The sequence below is a fragment of the Mobula birostris genome, chromosome 6 (genome assembly GCF_030028105.1).
Source record: "Mobula birostris isolate sMobBir1 chromosome 6, sMobBir1.hap1, whole genome shotgun sequence".
NCBI lineage: Eukaryota > Metazoa > Chordata > Chondrichthyes > Myliobatiformes > Myliobatidae > Mobula > Mobula birostris.
The window spans coordinates 13,025,525-13,048,932 of NC_092375.1; the positions used below are offsets into that span (position 1 = coordinate 13,025,525).

At 43.4% G+C, this 23,408-nt stretch overlaps 1 protein-coding gene across 1 annotated transcript in view; it reads right to left on the bottom strand.

Annotated features, from left to right (window-relative positions):
• LOC140199703 (neural cell adhesion molecule 2-like) overlaps positions 1–23,408 on the bottom strand; it is a 431,176-nt gene that overhangs the window by 360,368 nt on the left and 47,400 nt on the right. Inside the window, exons 3-4 of the mRNA XM_072262182.1 lie at positions 10,199–10,405; positions 1,920–2,063 (exon numbers count right to left, since the gene is read on the bottom strand). Of these exons, the coding sequence (XP_072118283.1) occupies positions 1,920–2,063; positions 10,199–10,405 (351 nt within the window). The remainder of the gene's footprint in view (positions 1–1,919; positions 2,064–10,198; positions 10,406–23,408) is intronic.

Genomic DNA, 23,408 nt, shown 5'->3' on the forward strand with positions numbered 1-23,408 from the left:
GGATGAAATTAGAGTTGTCTTCAGGAAAGATCCTGTGAGGTTGAAAAGCTGAACTAAGAACAGAAAATGCTGGAAACACTCAGCAGGCCAGGCAGTATCTGTAGGAGAAACTGAGTTCACGATACAAGAAATTCTGCAGGTGCTGATAATCCAGAGTCATATACACAAAATGCTGGAGAAACTCAGCAGGTCAGACAACATCTATGGAAAAGAATGCCTTCATCAGGTGTTAAAGATTCATGTTGTTGACCTGATAGTGCATTAATTGGGAAGTAAGGAGGACAGACATAGTGACCCCGGGCCCACACTTTTGTTGTTAACTTCCTGTCCTCGTACACCACCACTGCTCTCAGTGTGGTGGATATTCATTTTCCAGGGTGCAAGAGGCTTATTGCTAACCTCAGCTTTCTACGCCAGAAGCATGACCTTTCCAAAGGGTCAATGTTTTTTGTGACAAATATTTCTTGTTCAGCTTCTTGTTGTAAACAAGAATCAGTCTTCAGTTCTTAATGTAAATTGTAAGAAGTAATCTGTTTGAAACTTGAAGGATACCTGGGCTGGCTGCTAAGAGATGTGGTTTGCAAAGTGAAGTGACCGTGAGGCTTCTTGTCTGTATTAGCCAAACGCTTGAACCAGTCTGGCCATTCTCCTCTGACCTCTCACATTAACAGGTTGTTTTCGCTCACAGAACTGCTGTTCACCAGATGTTTTTATTTGTTTCTCGCATCATTCTCTGTAAACTCTAGAGACTGTTGAGTGTGAAAATCCCAGGAAATTTCCGGATTCTATGATACTCAAACTGCCCCAGCTGACAACAACAATCATTCCATGGTCAAAATCACTTAGGTCACATTTTTCCCCATTCTGGTGTTTGGCCTGAACAACAAGCTGATTGGAAGGTAGCAGTAACTCAAATAACCTAATGTTTAAATAGTGGTGTGCACAACACCTCAAACTTTGAAGTGGATGGGCTACAGCAGCAGAAGACCATGGACATGCACTCACTGGGCACTTTATTAAGTACAGGAAGTACCTAATAAATTGGCCATTAGTGAATTTAAAAACCTAAACTTCACCTGTGAGTCGGCTGGGGTGATGTACTGCGTCCGGTGCTCCCAATGTGGCCTTCTATATATTGGCGAGACCCGACGCAGACTGGGAGATCGGTTCGCTAAACACCTACGCTCTGTCTGCCAGAGAAAGCAGGATCTCCCAGTTGCCACACATTTTAATTCCACGTCCCATTCCCATTCTGATATGTCTATCCACGGCCTCCTCTACTGTCAAGATGAAGCCACACTCAGGTTGCAGGAATAACACCTTATATTCCGTCTGGGTAGCCTCCAACCTGATGGCATGAACATCGACTTCTCTAACTTCCGCTAATGCCCCACCTCCCCCTCGTACCCGACCCGTTATTTATTTATTTATATACACACATTCTTTTTCTCTCTCTGTCCCTCTCACTATACCCCTTACCCATCCTCTGGGCTTCCCCCCCCCCTTTTCTTTCTCCCTGGGCCTCCTGTCCCATGATCCTCTCATATTCCTTTTGCCAATCAACTGTCCAGCTCTTGGCTCCATCCCTCCCCCTCCTGTCTTCTCCTATCATTTCGGATCTCCCCCTCCCCACCCACTTTCAAACCTCTTACTAGCTCTTCTTTCAGTTAGTCCTGACGAGGGGTCTCGGCCCGAAACGTCGACTGTACCTCTTCCTAGAGATGCTGCCTGGCCTGCTGCGTTCACCAGCAACTTTTATGTGTGGGGCCATGAGTGCATCTGCCTTTGAATGCTGCTGCTAGTCAGTTTTTCATTGTATCTGTGCACATGACAATAAGTTTGACATGACTTGAGTCTCTGGAATTCTCTACTCTGGAGATTTGTGGAACCTGTCCAATAAGCAGTTTATTGGTACATACCTGTGACAGCAGCAGTGACATCCTGGTTGTTATGTAGCCAGGTTACCATGGGTGCCGGAGAGCTGCTCACTTGACAAATCACCTCGGCGTCCTCTCCTTCTCGGAACTCCTGCGGGGATTGGATGTCGCGAAAGGTCAGCTTTTCTGTGGACAGAGTTTAACAAGGAAAAGGTGTAGTAAAGATGGGTATTCTGCCATCGCACATTGCCACAGAGCCTTGTCTTTGGCAAAAGATTTACCACCACTTGATAATTCCTCTTCGCCCACAGAAACTGCCCAACCTGCTGAGGGGTTCTCCACCTGGGTTCCACAGACTCCTTACTTAATGCCATTGGTCCATGGCATTAAAAAGGTTGGGAACCCCTGATCTAGGAGATTGTTAGCTGCTCCAGGTTGCTGTATCTGCAGTCCCTTTAGTCTGTCTCCCTGCATTGGAATTGAATGTGCTTTTGCATCATTTTTGTTACACCAGTGGTTGCTTGGATTCATAGAACATAGCCTCAGAATAGAGGGACGTCCATTTAGAACAGAGAGGAGGAGGAATATCTTAAGCCAGAGGGTGGTGAATTTATGGAATTCATTGCCACAGATGGCTGTGGAGGTCAAGTCATTGGGGATATTTAAAGTGGAGTTTGATAGGTTCTTGATTAGTCAGGGTGTCAAAGGTTACGGGGAGAAGCCAGGAGAATGGGGTTGAGAGTGATAATAAATCTGCCATGATGGAATGGCAGAACAGACTCAATGGGCTGAATGGCCTAGTTCTGCTACTATATCTTATTGTCTTATGGTCTAACATCTCAGCCCAGAAGCAGGGCATTCGGCCCAAATAGTTCAGCACAACCAGCTCCAATGCAGGTGAACGGATTCGCGAGAGCTGCAGATACTGGAAGCTAGCGCAACTGACAGTCCGCTGGAGGAACTGCCATGGGGGTGACGGGAGGAAAGGAAAGGAATTGTTGACGTTTCGGTTCAAAACCCTGATCGGGTCAGGTCCTGATATGGGGTTCGATCTGGGACGTCGGCAATTCTTTCTCCCGACTACAGAAGCTGCTCGGCCCACTGAGCTTCCTCAGCAGATTGTTTGTTGTCTGGGAGAAGAGTGCAGTGTTGTCCACCTTGCAATTGAATTTCTTTAAGAAAAAACCCTTGTGTTCATCACCCTCCAACATCTGCCATCCAAGCTTGGAATGAGCAGCAACATTGACAGATATTCAGCGATGGAAAATCTCCTCTGCTTTTCAGAAAGAGCTTCTTAGAGGTACAGTACATAATCTATATGGTGAATGATTTGATGGTTAATGTCTGATAGGAGCCTCAGTGCAAAAGGGAGAAAAAATCAGAATCCGAATAAGGCTTAATATTACTGGCATATGTCATGAAATTTGTTTTGTGGCAGCATTTGTTGTTTTGCTCTATATATAAACTATAAACTACAATTATTACTTACGTAAGTACTGCAAAAAGAGAACAAAAAAAAAATAGTGAGGTGAGGTCATTACATGGATTCATTTGCCGATCAGAAATCTGATGGAAGAGGGGAAGAAGCTGATCCTGAAATGTTGAGTGTGTGTCTTTGTGTCTTCAGTCTCCAGTACCTCTTCCTTGATGGTAATAATGAGAAGAGGGCACGTCCTGGGTGATGGGGGTCCTTAATGACGGATATCGCCTATTTGAAACATCTCCTTTTGAAGGGTGCTGGATGCTGGGGAGCTTAGTGCCCGTTAAGTTAAAGGATTATTGATGCAGAAAATGGAAGGATGTGGATCATGTGCAGGCAGAAGGGATTTAGTTTAAAATTCAGCATCATATTCATTGCCAGCCGAAAGGTCTGTTCTCGTTCTCAGTTTTATATCCGTTCACGCTCCTTTCCTTTGTCTTGGCATTATGATAGCACATACTCTGCAGACTAACTTGCTCCTTGTTATCCATCAATCACATTGTACACTGAGGCAGCCACCTCTCTGTTACTGTCTCTATTAGTGACGCACTTACCTAAGCATTGATATGCTCTTTTGCCCTTTTCCAAGAAAGGATACGCTGGCATTGGAGAGGGTCCAGAGCAGGAGTTCCCCACCAGGGGTTCACAGACCCCTTGCTTAATTGTTATGGTCCATGGCATAATAAAGGTTGGGAACCCCCGGTCCAGAGGAAGCGCACAAAAATAATCTTGGGAATGAAAGAGTTAACATATGAGGAGTGCTTGATGACTCTGGGCCTAAACTCACTGGAGTTTAGAAGAATGAGGGAGGATCTCATGGAAACCTATCAAACACTGAAAAGCCTCAACAGAGTGGTTGTGGAGAGAATATTTCCTGTATTGGGGGAGTCTAAGACCAGAGGCCACAGCTTCATAATAGAGGGACGTCCCTTTAGAACAGAGATGAGGAGGAATTTCTTTAGCCAGAGGGTGGTGAAGCTGTGGAATTCATTGCCACAGATGTCTGTGGAAGCCAAGTCAATGAGTATACTTAAAGTGGAAGTTGATAGATTCTTGATTAGTAAGGGAATCAAAGGTTATGGGGAGAAGGCAGGAGAAGGGGTTGAGAGGGATAATAAATCAGCCATGATGGAATGGCGAAGCAGACTTGATGGGCCAAATAGCCTAATTCTGCTCCTATGTCTTATGGTCTTATGGTATATATTTGCTCTTATGGTCTATGTCTGCTCTTATGGTCTTTAATTTCTGCAAATAAAATTATGAGTCTCTCACTAAAAAGGACTGCTTTCCCCCGTGTATAAACACAGGCAACAAGCGTTAGCTTCCACTAGCAGATTACAGTGATTAGAATGATGAAATGCCTCATATAATTAGCAAATTATCTTCAAAATCATGAAGTTTGTGGTTATTTCTGGAGCTCCTATTATCATCAAGATGCTGGTGCAACATTCAGTTTAACCCTAGCTCACGAGCATGTTCAGTAAAGTGAAAACATGGTCGGAATAATCCCAGTAACTCACCCTCAACCATCAGTATAGACCCTGATAACATCTTGAAGAGCACAAAAAGTGCAAGGGCTATATTAGTCAGGATATCCAGCATATATTAAATTGTATTCATAGAACACTACAGCACAGTACAGCTCTTCAGCCCAGAATGTCACGCCAACCTTTTAATCTACTCCAAGATCAATCTAACCCTTCCCTCCCTCGTAGTCCTCCATTTTTCTGTCATCTATGTGCCACGTGACGAGTCTCCTAAATGTTTCTAATGTACCTGTTTCTACTACCACCTCCGGTAGTGCATCCCACACACCCATCACTCTCTGGGTAAGACGTCAGAATTGGAGTCAGGTTTAATATCACCAGCATATGTCTAGAAACTTTCTAACTTTGCGGCAGCAGTCCAATGCAATACATGATAATAGAGCAAAAAAAAAAAACCCCGTGAATTACAGTAAATGTATATTAAATAAGTAGTGCAAAAACTAGTAAATAAAAAAATGTAGTGAGGTAGTGTTCATGGGTTCAATGTCCATTCAGAAATTGGATGGGAGAGGGGAAGAAGCTGTTCCTGAATTATTGAGTGTGTGCCTTCAGGCTTCTGTTCCTCTGACATCCCCCCTATGCTTTCCCCCAATAACCTTAAAATTGTGCCCTCTTGTATCAGCCCTAGGAAAAAAAGGTGTTGGTATTCCACTATATCTATGCCTCCTATCATCTGATGCACTCTGTCAAGACCCCTCTGCTCCTTTGCCACAAGGAGCGAAGCCCTGATGAGACATGCTCTCTAATTTAGGCAGTGTCCTGGTAAATCTCTTCGGCACTCATTTGTCTGTCCAGCCAGCATTCCACTCTAATATCTATTGATCAATCTGTGTGCCTGTCTCCTTGTCTGTTTGCATTGATCTCCTCATGGTGTTCCATCTGTCTACTTGAATCTGCTTGGCTATTCCTGTATATGTACATGTATCATTCTGTACTTCTGCAAGTCTCCAACTGTCTGTCTTTCCCCTGTCTAATTGGCTGTCCATCTTTTACCATCTATCAATATGTCAGTCATTTAGCTTCCATCTGTAGCAATGCATTCGATGTTGGAGAACTCAGCAGGTCGGGTGGCATTGATGGTGGAAATGGACAGCTCACATTTTTGGTCAAGTACTTTCATCAGGACTGAAAGATAGAGGGGAGACAGCCATTAGGAAAAGGTGGCGGGGGAGAGGTGGAGCATGAGATGGCAGGTGCTAGGTGGATCCAGGTGATGAGGGATACTAAGCAAATGGAGGAACAGAGGGTGGAGATAGTGACAGAGGCTGGGAGGTGATAGGTGGAGGCTACAAAGACGATAAGACCATAAGATATAGGAGGAGGATTAGGCCATTCGGCCCATCAACTGACTGCAGATGATGGAATCTGATAGGAGAGGAAGGTAGAGCATAGAATCAAATAAGGGAGATGGAGAGGGCAGATGTGAAAAGTTGAGGGAGAAAGCCAGTGGAAGGAATACGTTGGTAATAGCCAGTTCAGCCCTACTCTCAACAGTGTAATTCTTTCCCTCCCCCCACCTGCTTCCTCTGGCTTGGTCTCCCTTCCTTTCCAAAGGTGCTGCCTGACCCCCAATAAGGACCCCTATCACCCAGGACGTGACAGTTTCTCATTGCTACCATCAATCAGGAAGCTAAAGACACACATTCAACGATTCAGGAACAGGTTTTTCCCATCTGCCATCAGTTTACTGACCAGGCATTGAACCATGAACACTATCTCACTCATTTTTTTTCCTCTCTTTGCACTACTTACTTAATTTTTAAAATATATATAATTCTTACTGTAATTTAGTTTTTATTACTATGCACCACAATGTACTGCTGCTGCATAACAACAAATTTCATGACTTATGCCAGTGATATTAAACCAGATTCTGATTCTGACTTGCTGAGTTTCTCCAGCGTTTTGTGGGTACACTCAAGATGAGCTGGAGTGAAGTAAAGTCTCCCAGATTTATGTATGAGGCCGCCCCTTGAGCTGTTGGCTGGTTGGTGTTCTTGTAACAAGGCACATCTTCCAAATTATTTCACTGCATCAAAACAATTTATATATTTCAATTACCAACACTCAAACATTTTATCGCGAGATCTGGGTACCCAGTAGTGAGTGACTCCCTTTGCATTTCTACTATTTACCAGACTTTAGTCTGGAGTGTGATGAAATACTCTTCATATTTTGTTGCACGTTGGTTGTTGTCCAACCCACTGGGTGAAGTATTTCATTGATTCTATTGTTTTTCTTGTATTTACTGTAATTGGCCACAAGAAAAGGAATATTGGGGTTGTATTTGGTGGCCATATATTGTATGTACTTTGAAAATGAATTTACTTTGAACTTTGAGCTTGTCTGAATGAATACAGACCCAACAGCTCTCAAGAAGGTCTGCACCACATGGACAAGTCAGTCCATGTTGGAATTAGAAATTGAATTGGTTTATTAATGTTACATGTACTGAGGTACAGCAGAAATTCCGTCTTGCATACTGATCATTATACAGTGTATTGAGGTAAATCAATTGCAGAGTGTTGAAAAAAGTTGTTGAAGAGTGTTGAATACAGCTACAGAGAAAGTGCAGACAATAAGGTGCAAAGTCATAATGAGATAGATTGTGAGGCAAAGAGTCCATTATCTAGGGGACCATTCAATAGTCTTAGAACAGCAGGGTAGAAGCTGTCCTTGAGCCTGGTGGTACATGTTTTCAAGCTTTTGTATCTTCTACCTGATGGGACAGGGGAGAATAGAGAATGTCTGCCATGGTTGAGGTCTTCGATTGTGCTAGCTGCATTACTGAGGCACCAAGAAGTCTGGCTCAGTAAAGCAGACCCTGAAATATGGGTCCTTGCTGGACCCTTTCAGAGAGCAGTCAACAGTCAACCACTTTGATGTGTCAGGAGCCATATGTAGAGCAGACAGGATAAGAATGGTGGATTGTCCTTGTGGTCTATGGACAATAACTGGGTGGTTTCACTGTGCCAATATCAATGACCAACTGGCCATCACATTTTTACTTATCTATATATAGAGTATGCACATACCAGCATGATTGACATCCCATTGATCAGACTAGATGTTCATTCCCTTCCCTATCAGTGCACTGTGGCTGCGTTGGGTTCCACTTACAAAATGCACTGCAATTAGTCACCCATACCACTCTGATCATCCCTCCCAAACCCTTGTCGTGCAGAGAGTTGTGAATCCAGCACAGTCCATCACACAAACCAGCCTTGCCTCCAGAGTCTACCTGCAGTTCAAGCTGCCTGGAGAGAGCAACTGAGATAATTAAGGGCTCCTCCCAACCTTAACATTCTCCTCCCTCTTGTTGGGCAGAAGATGGAAAGTTTTGAAATCTCATGCAACTAGTCGCAAGGACAGCTTCCATCCCGTTGTTTATCAGACTCTTGTGTGGACCTCTTGGACTCCAAAGTTGATACTTGAATCTGTCTGATCATGGACCTTCCACTTTATTTGTACTTCTCTTCCTCTGTAGTTGTGACACTATATCTATTTTATTTATCGAAATACAGCATGGAACTAACCCTTCTGGTCCTTCAAACCAGTTCACCCAGCAATCCCACAGTTTAATCTGAGCCTAGCCACATGACAATATACTATAGCCAATTAACCTACAACCAGTACATATTTGGACTTTGGGAGGAAACCAAGCACCTGAAGGAGACCCACATGGTCACGGGGAGAATGTACAAACTCTTTACAGGCAGTGGCAAAAGTCCTTGTTCTGTTTTTCTTTATGCTACCTCAATGTATTGAACTAGGGCATGATCTGCCAGGATGATATGCAACTGAGAGTTTTTTTAACTGCTTCTTAGTACATATAACAACACTAAACTATTGAGACCAAGAAGAACAATCATAAGCGTGCATAGAAATTTGGGTGTCGGGGTGGAGATACGTCTCTACCAAAGAAGTTGTAAGGTGCTCCTTCCCTCCACTAGCTTGCAGGTCACCCTTGGGCACGGGGTAGCACCTGCTTAGCCCCCTGATCAGGGTCACGTGAAGCCATGGGAGCAGAGGGTGGATGGTTGGATGAGTAGCTGGTGCATATCACAAGTCCTGGTGATATGACCACTGACACCAGGCAGATGATCTGAGCATGCAACATGCAGGAGGAACTCAACAGGTCAGGCAGCATCTAGGGAAAAGAGTAAACAGTTGACATTTTAGGCCATGACTCTTCATCAGAAAATGAGGAGTACTGATAATAGCTGGGGTCACCCACCTTATTATTTATTTTTTTATTGAGACACAGCGGAGAATAGGCCCTTCTGACCCTTCGAGCCACGCCACCCAGCAAACCCCGATTTCGTTTGCGCCTAATCACAGAACAATTTACAATGACCAATTAATCTACCAACTGGTACATCTTTGGACTGTGGAAGGAAACTGGTGTACACAGTCACGGGTAGAACGTACAAACTCCTTACTGGCAGCATCAGGAATCGAACTTGGATTGCTCGTACTGTATAGCGTTGTGCTAACCACTACACAACTGTGTCTTGTAAAGCCACTGCCCAGAAGAAAGCAATGACAAACTGCCTCTGTAGAAAAATTTGCCAAGAACGAACTGGTTATGGAAAGCCCATATCATAAGACATGGCACATAACAAAGGAACGTGCATGGGAATACCACCTTCAAACTTCCCTCTAAATCATCTATACACCCCACCCTATTCTGACTTGGAAATACACCACTACTCCTTCATTGTCACTGGGTCTAAATCTTCGAATGTCCTACCCAACAGCACAGTGGGAGCCTTCACCAGAAGGACTGCAGTGGCTCTAGAAGGCAGTTCACCATCGCCCTATTAAAGGAAATTGGAGATGGGTAGTAACTGCTACTTTACAGTGATTCCTACATCCCGTCAAATAAGCCAAATATTTGTAATATTTCTATAGATTAACTTTATTTGTTAGGTGTACATTGAAATATACAGTGAAATGGATCACTTTGCATCAAATCAGATCAGTGGAGATTGTGTTGGGGGCAGCTCACAAGTGTTGCCACCGTTCCAGTGCTAACGTAGCATGCCTACAACTCACCTGTAAGCCTAACCTGTACGTCTTTGGAATGTGGGAGGAAACCGGATCACTTGAAGGGAACTCACACAGTCACCCGAAGATCGTGCAAACTCCTTACAAACAGCGGTGGAATTGAACTCTGACCTTATAGCTGGCACTGCAAATCATTGAGCTAACCCCAATTCCGGCTGTCAAGTCAAGTACAAGAACTATGTTGAGCAATATCTGTTGCGAGACCAATGACGGTGTTGACTTACTGTAAATTTCCACCAGGACTGTAGCTTCCTGAGAATTTCCACTGGCATCCTTCACTTGACATTGATAGATGCCAGCGTCCTCCTCGTTGGCATTGTAAATGGTAAGTCGTGATCGCACGCCCTCTGTCTGCACAACCACCCTTTCATTGGAGATGATTTTTTCTCCATCAGGACTGTACCATTCTATACTGACAGGTTCCCCAATAGCTGTTAGGGAGAGAAAAAAGATAATTAAACCATTAACAGAGAGATTCTGCAGTTGCTGGAAATCTTGAGCAACAATCACAAAGTGCTGGAAGAAATCAGCGGGTCAGGCTGTATCATGGAAGAAATAAGCAGTCAAGGTTCAAGATTGTTAGTGTCATTCTTCTGTAAAGGACAGTGAAATGATTGCCACTCCAGGTCTGATGCAGCATTAAAAAACACAATAAGCATAAAGAACAGATTAAAAAAACACAATAAATATAAATAAAAAAGCATCTTATAAACTCAATGTACAAGTGTCAACATTTCAGATCAAGATCAGCGATAAACCACGAGGTTTACTGAATTAGAAAACACTGTGCTCTTCCCTCTGTGATTCAGAATTTAACAGTAGTAGGTGACAGAGTGGTGCATTTGCAAAAACTAAAGCCTCAAAGATGCAATAGCCTGGGTTCAGTTCTGATCTTGAACTGGGTTGAGTTTGCAAGTTCTCCTTATGACTGCATAGGTCTCCACCACCACTCCTTCATCCTACGGAAGCATGGGTTGGTGAGTTAATCAGCCGCTGTAAATTGCCCCTAGCGTGTCAGCGAGTATTGGAATCTGAGCGGAGTTGAGTAGAATGTCATAGAGTCATAGAGCATTACAAGTACAGAAGCAGGCCTTTTGGTCCATCTAGTCCATGCTGACCTGTTTTTTCAGCCTAGTGCAACCCACCTGCACCAGGACCAGAGCTCTCCATATCTCTCCCATGCACATTCCTATCCAAACCTCTCTTAAATGTTACAACTGAACCTTCATCCACCACTTCCGCTGCCAGATCATTCCATACATGCCGCACCCTCTGAGTGAAGGTGTTTCGCCCTCAGATTCTCCTAAACTGTTTCACCCTTCACCTTAAACCTATGACCTCTAGTTCTAGACCAGGGGTTTCCAACCATATTTATGCCATGGACCAATACTATTAAGTAAGGGGTCCATACACCCCAGGTTGTGAAACCCTGTTCTAGACGTACTCACCCTGAAGGTAAAAAGCTAAGAGTTCCCCTCATTTTCCTGTGCTCCAGGGAATGAAGACCCAACCTCTTCAACCTTTCCCTCTAACTCAGGTAGGTGGGGGAAAATTTGCCAGATCAGTGGCATTCAGGTCTGGTGACAAAGTAAGACAGAAAAGGTCCTGATATGATCTGTGGAAAGCTATCTTATGTGCAAATTGTTAATTCCAGACCAAACTTGAATCATTGGACTCTCTCCAATGCCAACACATCCATTCTTAGATAAGGAGCCCAAAACAAAGGCTAGAGAGCATGAAAATTGGCCTTACAGTCCATAATAACCAAATCACCTAATTAAGCTATACTTGTTACCAGTGGTGTTCCACAGGGGTCTGTGCTGGGGCCACTTCTTTTTACGTTGTACATCAATGATTTGGATTATGGGGAATAGGTAGCTTTGTGGCTAAGTTTGCTGATGATACGAAGATAGGTGGAGGGGCCGGTAGTGCTGAGGAAACAAGGAGTCTGCAGAGAGACTTGGATAGATTGGAAGACTGGGCAAAGTAGTGGCAAATGAAATACATGTTGGAAAGTGTATGGTTATGCACTTTGGTAGAAGAAATAAACGGGCAGACTATTGTTTAAATGGGGAGAGAATTCGAAGTTCTGAGATGCAACAGGACTTGCAGGATACCCTTAAGGTTAACCTCCAGGTTGAGTTGGTGGTGAAGAAGGCGAATGCAATGTTGGCATTCATTTCTAGAGGAATAACGTATAGGAGCAGGGTTGTGATTTTGAGGCTCTATAAGGCGCTGGTGAGACCTCACTTGGAGTACCGTGGGCAGTTTTGGTCTCCTTATTTAAGAAAGGGTGTGCTGACGTTGGAGAGGGTACAGAGAAGATTCACTAGAATGATTCCGGGAATGAGAGGGTTAACATATGGCCTTCTTATAGGACACCACAGTTATTGCAACACTATTACAGCTTCTGGCGTCGGAATCCAGAGTTGGATTCTGAGGCCGTCTGAAAGGAGTTTGTACGTCCTCCTTGTGGGTATGTGGGTTTCCCCTGGGTGCTCTGGTTTCCTCCCACTTACCAGAGAAGTACCTGTTAGTAGATTAATCATAAATCGTCCCGTGATTAGGCTGGTTTTAAATAGGTGGGTTGCTGGGCGATGTGGCTCATTGTACTGGAAGAGCCTGTTCGGCACTGTGTCTCTGATAAATAACCCTCCCTAATGTTTTGTTTTTGATGCTAGGTCCATTACTAATACCAGTATGTGTTGATTAGATGAACTCAGGCCAGGGGTTCCCGATCTTTTTTGTGCCATGGACCAAACCATAAAGCAAGGGATCCATGGACCTCAGATTGGGAACCTCTGATTTAGACCGCAAGACAATAAGGTATTGGAGCAGAATTGGGCCATTCAGCCCATTGAGTATCTGGTCTGCTATTTAGTCATGGCTGACCTTTTTTCCCTCAATCTCATTTTCGCTGTAACCCTTAACCACTTTTCTAATCATAAGCCTATGAATTTCTAACTTAAATATACCCAATGTCTTGGCCTCTACAGCCCTATGTGGCAAAAAAGTCCCAAGGTTCACCATCCTCTGGCTGAAGAAGTTACACATTATCTCTGTTCTAAAAGGACGTCCCTTTATTTTGAGGCTGTGCTCTCAGATCCAACATTCTCCCATTCATGCCTCTGCACATCCATTCTAGTCAGGCTTTTCAGTATTCAGTAGGTTTCAATTCCTGGGATAATTCTTGTGAACCTCCTCTGGACCTTGTCCAGGGCCTGCCCATCCTTCCTGAGATATGGTGCCCAAAGTTTGTCAATGGCTGCCATCTTACTTGATGTCACTGACTGGTGTCCTGAGCTGACAATTTAAACTCAATAACCTTGTTGTTGCTCGACTGTCACTAGTGTGTCAGGGATTTTTGTTCCACAGAGACTGTAGTTGGAATCAGAAGGAGGTGGTGGAGGTAGATATTCTCAGATGAACCATCTATAGGCGGGAGAAGAAGATGGCGGTGCGCCCGCCGGTGAAAAATGATATCGTATCTGTGAAATAGGGGCCGTGGACAATTCTGATTTGATGGAGAATGGACGTGAAAGCACAGAGGAACATCTGGAGAAATTTCTGAAACGCCTGTTCACTGCTGTCGTTACTGTGTGGTCGGGAATCTTTCGGAGGGTAGGCCTCAAAATCACCGGCCTTGCCTGCTTTTGGCGACCGAGAAGAAGGTCAAATCATTCGGACAGAGATGGCGCTCAGCACTCGGTGTCGGAGAGCTGATCAGAGCTCGAAGTTTTCGGATGACTCAGCGTCGGATTGTGGTCGGCATGGCAGGGAGAGTTTTTCTTCCTTCTCCCGTCTGCGTGAGATGTGGGACATTTGAGAAACTTTGAACTTTACTGTGCTCATGGACTTCTTCATCAAGTTATGGTATTGTTGCACTGCCGTAACTATATGTTATAATTATGTGGTTTTGTCACCGGAGGAAATAATGTATCATTTCTTAATGCATGCATTACTAAATGACAATAAAAGAGGACTACGTGTCTTCATAATCTATATAAACAGTTGAAATGTCTAGAGAAAGAAGATTATGGACCTATTGCAGGTAAATGGGATTAGCATCAGTGGTGGAATGGTTGGTAGGAACTTGGTGGAGTGCAGGCCTGTTTCCTTGCAGTATGACACCATAACCCCACTAGTAAATTGCTTCTGACATTTAACACCACAGAGCAGCAGAGTAATGCAGCAGTTAGCATAATGCTCTACATTGCCAGTGATAAGGGTTCAATTCTTGCCACTGTCTACAAGGAGTTTGTATGTTTTCCTATCAAACCGTAGGTATCCTCCAGATGCTCCAGTTTCCTCCCACATTGCTAAGACCCACAGATTAGGGTTAGTGAGTTTTGGGCATGCTATGCTGGCGCCAGAAGCATGGTGACACTTGCGGGCTGCCCCCAGCACATCCGCAGACTATGTTGGTTATCGATGTGAATGATACATTTTACTGTATGTTTCACGGTGTCGATGTACATGTGACAAATAAAACTAACCTAATTTTAACTTTATTTCAGTTTTACTGTTGGGCTATCCCCTTCATATCTCATTTCTGATTATTATTTAAATGGCAAAGATTGCAGCATGCTGCTGTGCAGAGGGGCTCTGGAGGGCTTGTGCAAGGTTGGTTTGCAGGTGCAGCAGGCTATCAAGAAGGCAAGTGGATTGTGGCCTTCATTGCTAGAGAGATTGAATTTAAGAGCAGGGAGGTTATGCTGCAACTGGACAGGTTACTAGTGAGGCCACAGCTGGAGTACTATGTGTAGTTCTAGTCTGCTTACTTGAGGAAAGATCTGGCTTTGGAGGTTGTGCAGAGGAGGTTCACCCGCTTGGTTCCAAAAATGAGAGGGTTAGACTATGAGGAGAGACTATAATTATCGGAATTCAGAAGAATGAGAGGAGATCTTACAGAAACACATAAAATTATACAAGTAATAGATAAGATAGAGGCAGGAAAGTCATTTCCACTTGTAGGTAAGACTAGAAATAGGGGACATGGCCTCAAGATTCGGGGGAGTAGATTTAGGACTGAGATGAGGAGGAACTGCTTTTCCCAAAAAAGTGGTGAATCTGTGGAATTCTCGGCCCAATGAAGCAGTGAAGGCTACCGCAGTAAATATATTTGAGACAAGGTTGGATAGACTTTTTCATACTAGGAGAATTAAGGGTTATGGGGAAACAGCAGGTAGGTGGAGATGAGTCCATGGTCAGATCAGCCATGATCGTATTGAGTGATGGAGCAGGCTCGACAGGCCTTATGATCTCTCCTGAGATCCAGAGTAGCTAACAATTGGTTCTGCTTCTGACTTAGAACCAAGCCTGTGGTTGTGCTGATGGGGGACCTCTCATGTTGACCTTCACCAACTTTTAATTGATTGCTATGACCACCCTATCGTGATACGTCATGACTTGGCACATCAGATGCTGTGTCTGAGATTGCTGAAAACAGAAGAGAGTTGCTGATGCAGCTCAGCACATCATGAAATCCAGCCTCCATCTGCATTTCCCACTGCCTTGGTAAAGTAGCCATCATCATCACCGTAGAAACATAGAAAACCTACAGCACAATACAGGCCCTTCGGCCCACATTGCCGTGCCAAACATATACTTATTTTAGAAATTACTTAGGGTTACCCATAGCCCTCTATTTTTCTAAGTGTATATATCTATCCAGGAGTCTCTTAAAAGACCTTATCGTATCTGCCTCCACCACTGTCGCCGGCAGCCCATTCCACACACTCACCACTCTCTGCGTAAAAAACTTACCCCTGACATCTCCTCTGTACCTACTTCCAAACACCTTAAAACTGTATCCTCTCATGCTAGCCATTTCAGTCCTCGGAAAAAGCCTCTGACTATCCACACGATCAATGCCTCTCGTCTCATCATCTTATACACTTATACGTACATCATCATTACATGCCATGGGTGATCATGGTCTCTCTATCTATGACCATGATTGTTCTTGGCAAATTTTTCTACATGGTTTCATGTAACCCTGATCGGGGTGGGGATGGGGGCTAAGCAGGTGCCACACCTTGCCCAAGGATGACCTGCAGGCTAGCAGAGAGGAGTGCCTTACACCTCCTTTGGCAGAGACGTATCTCCACCTGCCAACCAAAGTGGCCAGCATAATGAAAAACAGCTCCCACTTTGGACATTCTCTCTTCTTCCCCCTCCCTTCGGGTAGAACATACAGAAAGCACACCCAACCAGGTTCAAGAATAGTTTCTACCCTGCTATTTTTTCTTGAATGGACCACTTCTATGATCAGATAGACTCTTGACCTCACAATCTACCACTTTGTGACTTTGCACTATATTGTCTGTCCGTACTGCACTCTCTCTGTAACTGTAGCACTTTATTCTGCATTCTCTAATTGGTTGTCCTTGCACTACCTCAACGTTTTGACGTGATTAAATTACCCATATGGGTGGTATGTAAAACAAAGCATTTCACTGTACCTCAGTACATGTGACAATACATTGCGAACTCACTCAGCTCCACCATCACACTAGCCTCCCCAGCATCCAGGGCATCTTCAAGGAGCAATGCCTCAAAAAGGCGCCATCCATTATTAAGGACCGCCATCACCCAGGACATGCCCTCTTCTCATTGCTACCACCAGGAAAGAGGTACAGAAGCTTGAGGGCACACACTCAGTGATTCAGGTACAGCTTCTTCCCCCCTGCCATCCGACTTTTGAATGGACATTGAACCCATTAACATTACCTCACTACTTACTTAATTTAACACACACACACACACACACACATATATATATATACATACACACACAAATCTGGGAAGTGAGAAACACTTAATTTATCAGGCGTAACATTATCCATGTTGGCACATGGCCAAGTGGTTAAGGTGCTCGTCTAGTGATTTGAAGGTCGCTAGATCGAGCCTTGGCTGAGGCAGCATGTGTACCCTTGAACAAGGCACTTAACCACACGTTGCTCTGTGACAACACCGGTGCCAAACTGTATGGGTCCGAATGCCCTTCCGTTGGACAACGTCAGTGGGGTGGAGAGGGGAGACTTGCAGCATGGGTAACTGCCGGTCTTCCATACAACCCTGCCCAGGCCTGCGCCCTGGAAACCTTCCAAGGCGCAAATCCATGGTCTCATGAAACTAACGGATGCCTATAAAACGTTATCCACATGAAACAATAGAGGTCTTGGATCTAAACATTTCTCTACTCACACTATACATTTTAGGAACAGCTCCTTACTACCTGCCATCAGATTTCTGAACGGGCACTGAGCACTACCTCACCATTCTTCCTTTGCCCTATTTATTGACTTTGTTTTGTATTGTAATGTATATTAATTTATTATGTGTTCAATGTACTGCCGTCATATAACACCAACTTTCACGACATATGCCAATGACATTAAACCTGATTCTGATTCAATTTACAAATTTCAATGTCCTAAATACGGTGTTCTACCTCTCATCACCTGAGCAATTGCTGGCCTATGCAGCAAGGCTCCATTCATTAGCTGAGGTCAGAAGAGATGAGTGGCTTGTTTATATTTTCCCTTATTGTTGTGTTTCTAATTAAGTTCTGTAACTATAGGAACTTATGTAATGTATGAGGAATAAAATTAAGGTTAAGGTTGGAATAATATAAAAATGGGTGTGTGATGGTCATTGAGTGGGCTGAAGGGCCTGTTTCTAGAAGATAGAATATAGAATCAGAGTCAGAATCAGGTTTATTATCACCGGCATGAGACGTGAAATTTGTTAACTTGGTAGCAGCAGTTCAATTCAATACGTAATACAGAAGAAAAAAAAATAAATCAATCAATCAATTACAGTATATATATAATAGATTAAAAATTGTGCAAAAATCAGAAATACTACTTTATATTTTAAAAAAGTGAGGTCGTGTCCAAGGGTTCAATGTCCATTTAGGAATTTGTTGTCAGAAGGGAAGAAGCTGTTTCTGAATCACTGAGTGTGTGCCTTCAGGCTTCTGTGCCTCCTTCCTGATGGCAACAGTGAGAAAAGGGCATGCCCTGGGTGCTGGGGGTCCTAAGTATTGGCACCGTTCCTTGAAGATGTCCTGCGTACTTTGTAGGCTAGTACCCAGGATGGAGCCGACTAAACTTATAACCCTCTGCAGCTTCTTTCGGTCCTGTGCAGAAGCCTCCTGTGCCTGCCCCCCCATACCAGATGGTAATGCAGCCTGTCAGAATGCTCTCCACAGTACATCTATAGAAGTTTTTGAGTGTATTTGTTGACATACCAAATCTCTTCAAACTCCTAATGAAGTACAGCCGCTGTCTTGCCTTCTTTATGACTACATCGATATGTTGGGACCAGGTTAGATGCTCAGAGATCTTGACACCCAGGAACTTGAAACCGCTTCTGATCCCTCTATGAGGATTGGTCTGTGTTCCTTCGTCTTATGCTTCCTGAAGTCCACAATCAACTCTTTCGTCTAACTGACGTTGAGTGCCAGGTTGTTGCTGCAGCACCATTCCACTAGTTGGCATATCTCACTCCTGTACACCCTCTCGTCACCATCTGAGATTCCACCAACAATGGTTGTATCATCAGCAAATTTATAGATGGCATTTGAGCTATGCCTAGCCACACAGTCATGGGTTTAGAGAGAGTTGAGCAGTGGGCTAAGCGCACACCCCTGAGGTGCACCAGTGTTGATCATCAGCGAGGAGGTGATGTTCTCACCAATCTGCACAATTGTGGTCTTCTGGTTAGGAAGTAGAGGATCCAATTGCAGAGGAAGAACAGAGGCCCAGATTCTCCGACGTCTCAATCAGGATTGTGGGAATGATGGTATTAAATGCTGAGCTATATTCAATAAACAGCATCCTGACATAGGTGTTTGTGTTGTCCAGGTGGTCTAAAGCCATGTGAAGAGCCATTGAGATAGCATCTGCCATCGACCTATTGTGGTGACAGGCAAATTGCAATGGGCCCAGGTCCTTGTTGAGGCAGGAGTTCAGTCTAGTCATGACCAACCTCTCTAAGCATTTCATCACTGTAGATGTGAGTACCTACTGGGCAGGGCACTCACATACAACACAGTGCAGACTCTTCCACAACACCACCAACATTCATTTCAGCTGTTTCTATATGATCCCATGACTCTAATAATTTAAATCTAGTTGAATTATCTCTAAATCCTTTGTCTCTCAGACATTTAGGACAATACACACAAAATGCTAGAGGAATTCAGCAGGTCAGGTAGATTCTATGGAGTGGAATAACAGTTGATGGTTCAGGCCAAGACCCTTGCTCAGGACTCAATTAAAACATGTTCAAAGGCCTTTGCAGCAACAGTGTGTCTGAGGGCCTTCACGGATTGGAAGCAACGTCCAGTGACACATAGACAGAGGCTGAGTCACTGCTCACTGGCTGTTCCATGTTTTGTAGTGGCTGAGTTTCCAGGATGATTCAGGGAGGGCAAGCTAGTTGGAGCGGCATGGTAGTGTAGTGGTTGGCACAATGCTTTACAGTACCAGCAACCCAGGTTCAATTCTCACCACTGAATGTAAGGAGTTTGTTCTCCCCCTTGACTGCTTGGGTGCCTTCCAGGAGCTCTGGTTTCCTCCCACAGTCCATAGACATACCGGTTGGTAGGTTAATTTTTCATTGTAAATTGTACTATGATTAGGCTAGGATTAAATCAGGGAATTGCTGGGTGGCGCAGCTCAAAAGGGTCTATCCCGCGCCGTATTCCAATAAACAAATAAATAAAATAGATGGCTGCATTACCCAGTGCGAAGTGACGGTGGGAATCTATCCAGCAGATTCAGATTTGAGGAAACGAGATGGAAATTAATCCTGTATCTGCCACACTCAACAACTAGGGGATTAAGTGTTTGTCACATCCTTTTTAAAATGGCTGCATTGAATCAGCTACCCCTGTGGCAGAAGTTCTGTCCGATCAGTTCCTACCCAACAAAAACCAATTGGCTTCATTCCATTTGATAATTAGGCTTATTGATTTCACTAGTCAAATTCTTGCTAAAACATCAAACTGGACACAGTTATGAAATCTCTAAAAGGTTTCAGATGATATTTCAAGTATCTCTAACTTCAAAGTTCAAAATAAATTTATTACCCAAGTACAAATATGTCACCATATACAGCCCTGAGATTCATTTTTTTGCACTAATGGATCTCAGCCTCAGTCATCGCTTCTTACTTTTGGGGAATTTCATTCTCTCTCAACTTCACTCTCACTCGAAACAGGGTATTTTCTGTTGGCTAATTGTTCCAACAAGGAAACTCAGTTAATTTGTTCTCAGAATGCATTTCACTGCCAGCTGTGACATTAGTAGACGACAGTTAGGTAAGTAAACATGTCACAATTTACACCAGAAATATAAACAACAGCCAGACAGATACTGGCACTGAAATGGGGCCATGAAAAATTGCATCTTCATCACCACACACAAAATGATGGAGGAACGGAGGAACTCAGCCTGTCAAGCAACATCCATGGAAAGGAACAAACAGTTGATGTACATATAAATTAAATAAGTAGACCAAAAGAGAGCAAAAATAGAGAGGTAATCGTCATGAGTTTGTTGGGGGTTCAGAAATCTGATGGAAGAGGGGAAAAGTTGTTCCTGTAACATTGAGTGTGTGTCTTCATTCTCCTGTACCTCCTCTCTGATGGTAGCATTGAGAAGAGGGCATGTCCAGGGTGATGTGGGGTCATAGTGGTGGATGCTGCCTTTCTGAGGCCTCACCTTTTGTTGTCTGAGCTGGGGAAGCTGGTGCCCATGATGGAGCCGGCTGAGTTTACAACTATCTGCAGCTTTTTCCGATCCTGTGCTGTGGCCCCTCCATATCAGATGGAGATGCAACCAGTCTGAATGCTCTCCGCAGCAACACTCTCAGTACGCTGGATGAACTCAGCAGGTTGGGCAGCATCAGTTAGAAACGATGAGTCAACGATTTGAAGAATGCTTGTAGCTTCAGTTGAAAGACCAGTTATTTGAAAGACAAAGGGGTGGGGAAGGGGAAGCATTGACGTCATAGCCCTGAAAACAATGGGTAGTAGAAGAAGGAGGCGGAACTATGAGGGAGTTGGGGGAGGGGGTAGAGTGAAATAGGGATAGAGGAAGGGAGGGGGAGGGAATTACTGGAAGTTGGAGAATTCTATGCTCATACCAAGGGGCTGGAGACTACCTAGATGGTATATGAGGTGTTGCTCCTCCAACCTGAGTTTAGCCTCATCATGGCAGTAGAGGAGGCCATGTATGGACATATCTGAATAGGAATGGAATTCATCCAGCGTACTGAAAGTGTTGCTTTGATCACAGCATCTGCAGATTATTTTGTGTTTTTGAATGCTCTCCACAGTACATCTGTAGAAATTTGGCTCCGTAGAGTCTTTGGTGACATAACAAACCTCCTCAAACTCCTAGTGAAATGTAACTGCTGAGTTCCCAATTAATCATAGACTATAGACTCACTCTTAAGGAGCCTTCATCTCGTGTTCTCAATATTTATTGTTTATTTATTTATTATTATTTATAAAACACATTTTTTTCTCAGCTCAAGCTGGTAAAACCTGAGGTACAGGCACATTTATTTCTCAATTGCTAGAAACTTTCAGACTATTCTAGTCGTGTTTGGTATTGTGGGTTTTTGAAGATTTACATATATATTACTATGCAGCACTAATTGTTGAATGTTATCATGTAGTGCCTTAGGGATGACACCACTTGTAGATATTACTATCAGGATGATGTGTACCTTGATCATGTTCCAAAGTCTTTCAATTTCCTCTTTTAATTCAGCATATTTCTGGTGTTTTTCACTTACTGATTTCTGTAAGTTATGTGTGTTTGGAATGACTATATCTATTGAGTAAACTGTTCTTGCTTGCTTATCCTGTATTATTATATCTGGATAGTTATTATGGATTGTCCTATCTGGAATAACTGATCAGACAAAATATAATTTGTGGTATTCTGACTCTAAAACTGGATTAAGCTTGTATTTATAGTAAGGTGTGATTTCATTTATGAGTTTGTATTTTAAAGCAAGATTTTGGTGAATTATTATTGATTTTATTATTATTATTTATTTTTTTCTCTTTCTTTTTGTATTTGTACAATTTGTCGCCTTTTGCACACTGGTTGTCTGCCCTGTTGGTGCAGTCTTTCATTGATTCTATTATGGTTAATGGATTTACTTTGTATGCCCACAAGAAAATGAATCACAGGGTTGTATATGGCGACATAATGTACCCTAATAATATGTTTACTTTGAACTTTGAAACATACAGCATCACAATAGATCCCCTTACCACCCCTCAACAATGCCTATAAAAGTTAGTTCCATTCGTCCAGATTAAGCTTGTTTCCCTCTATGCCTTGCTTATCTAAGTACCAAAGCTAACTCTTCGAATGCTGTGGTAGCAACTGCCTAGATCACCTCCTTTTGCAACTTTTTACAGATATCACCACCCTCTGTGTAAAATTCTTACTATAAGACATTAGAGCTGCATGGGAATCTGCTCCACCATTCGATCATGACTAATTTATTATCCCTCTCAAAACCATTATTTTTATTTTATTTTATTGTGATTCAGCACAGAATAGGCTCTTCCAGCCCTTTGAGCCAGGTTGCCCAGCAATCCCTCAATTTATAGTCATAGTCATAGTTATACTTTATTGATCCTGGGGGAAATTGGTTTTCGTTACAGTTGCACCATTGGAAGAATGGGCAAAGAACTGGCAAATGAAATACAATGTTGGACAGTGTATGGTTATGCACTTTGGCAGAAGAAATAAACGGGCAGACTATTATTTAAATAGGGAGAGAATTCAAAGATCTGAGATGCAATGAGACTTGGGAGTCCTCGTACAGGATACCCTTAAGGTTAACCTCCAGATTGAGTTGGTGGTGAAGAAGGTGAATGTAATGTTGGCATTCATTTCTAGATGAGTAGAGTATAAGAGCAGGGATGTGATGTCATAGTCATAGTCATAGTCATAGTCATAGTCATAGTCATACTTTATTGATCCTGGGGGAAATTGGTTTTCATTACAGTTGCACCATAAATAATTAAATAGTAACTAAACCATAAATAGTTAAATAGTAATATGTAAATTATGCCAGGAAATAGGTCTAGGACCAGCCTATTGGCTCAGGGTGTCTGACCCTCCAAGGGAGGAGTTGTAAAGTTTGATGGACACAGGCAGGAATGACTTCCTGTTACGCTCTGTGTTGTATCTCGGTGGAATGAGTCTCTGGCTGAATGTAGTCCTGTGCCCAACCAGTATATTATGTAGTGGATGGGAGACATTGACCAAGATGGCATGCAACTTGGACAGCATCCTCTTTTCAGACACCACCGTCAGAGAGTCCAGTTCCATCCCCACAACATCACTGGCCTTACGAATGAGTTTGTTGATTCTGTTGGTGTCTGCTACC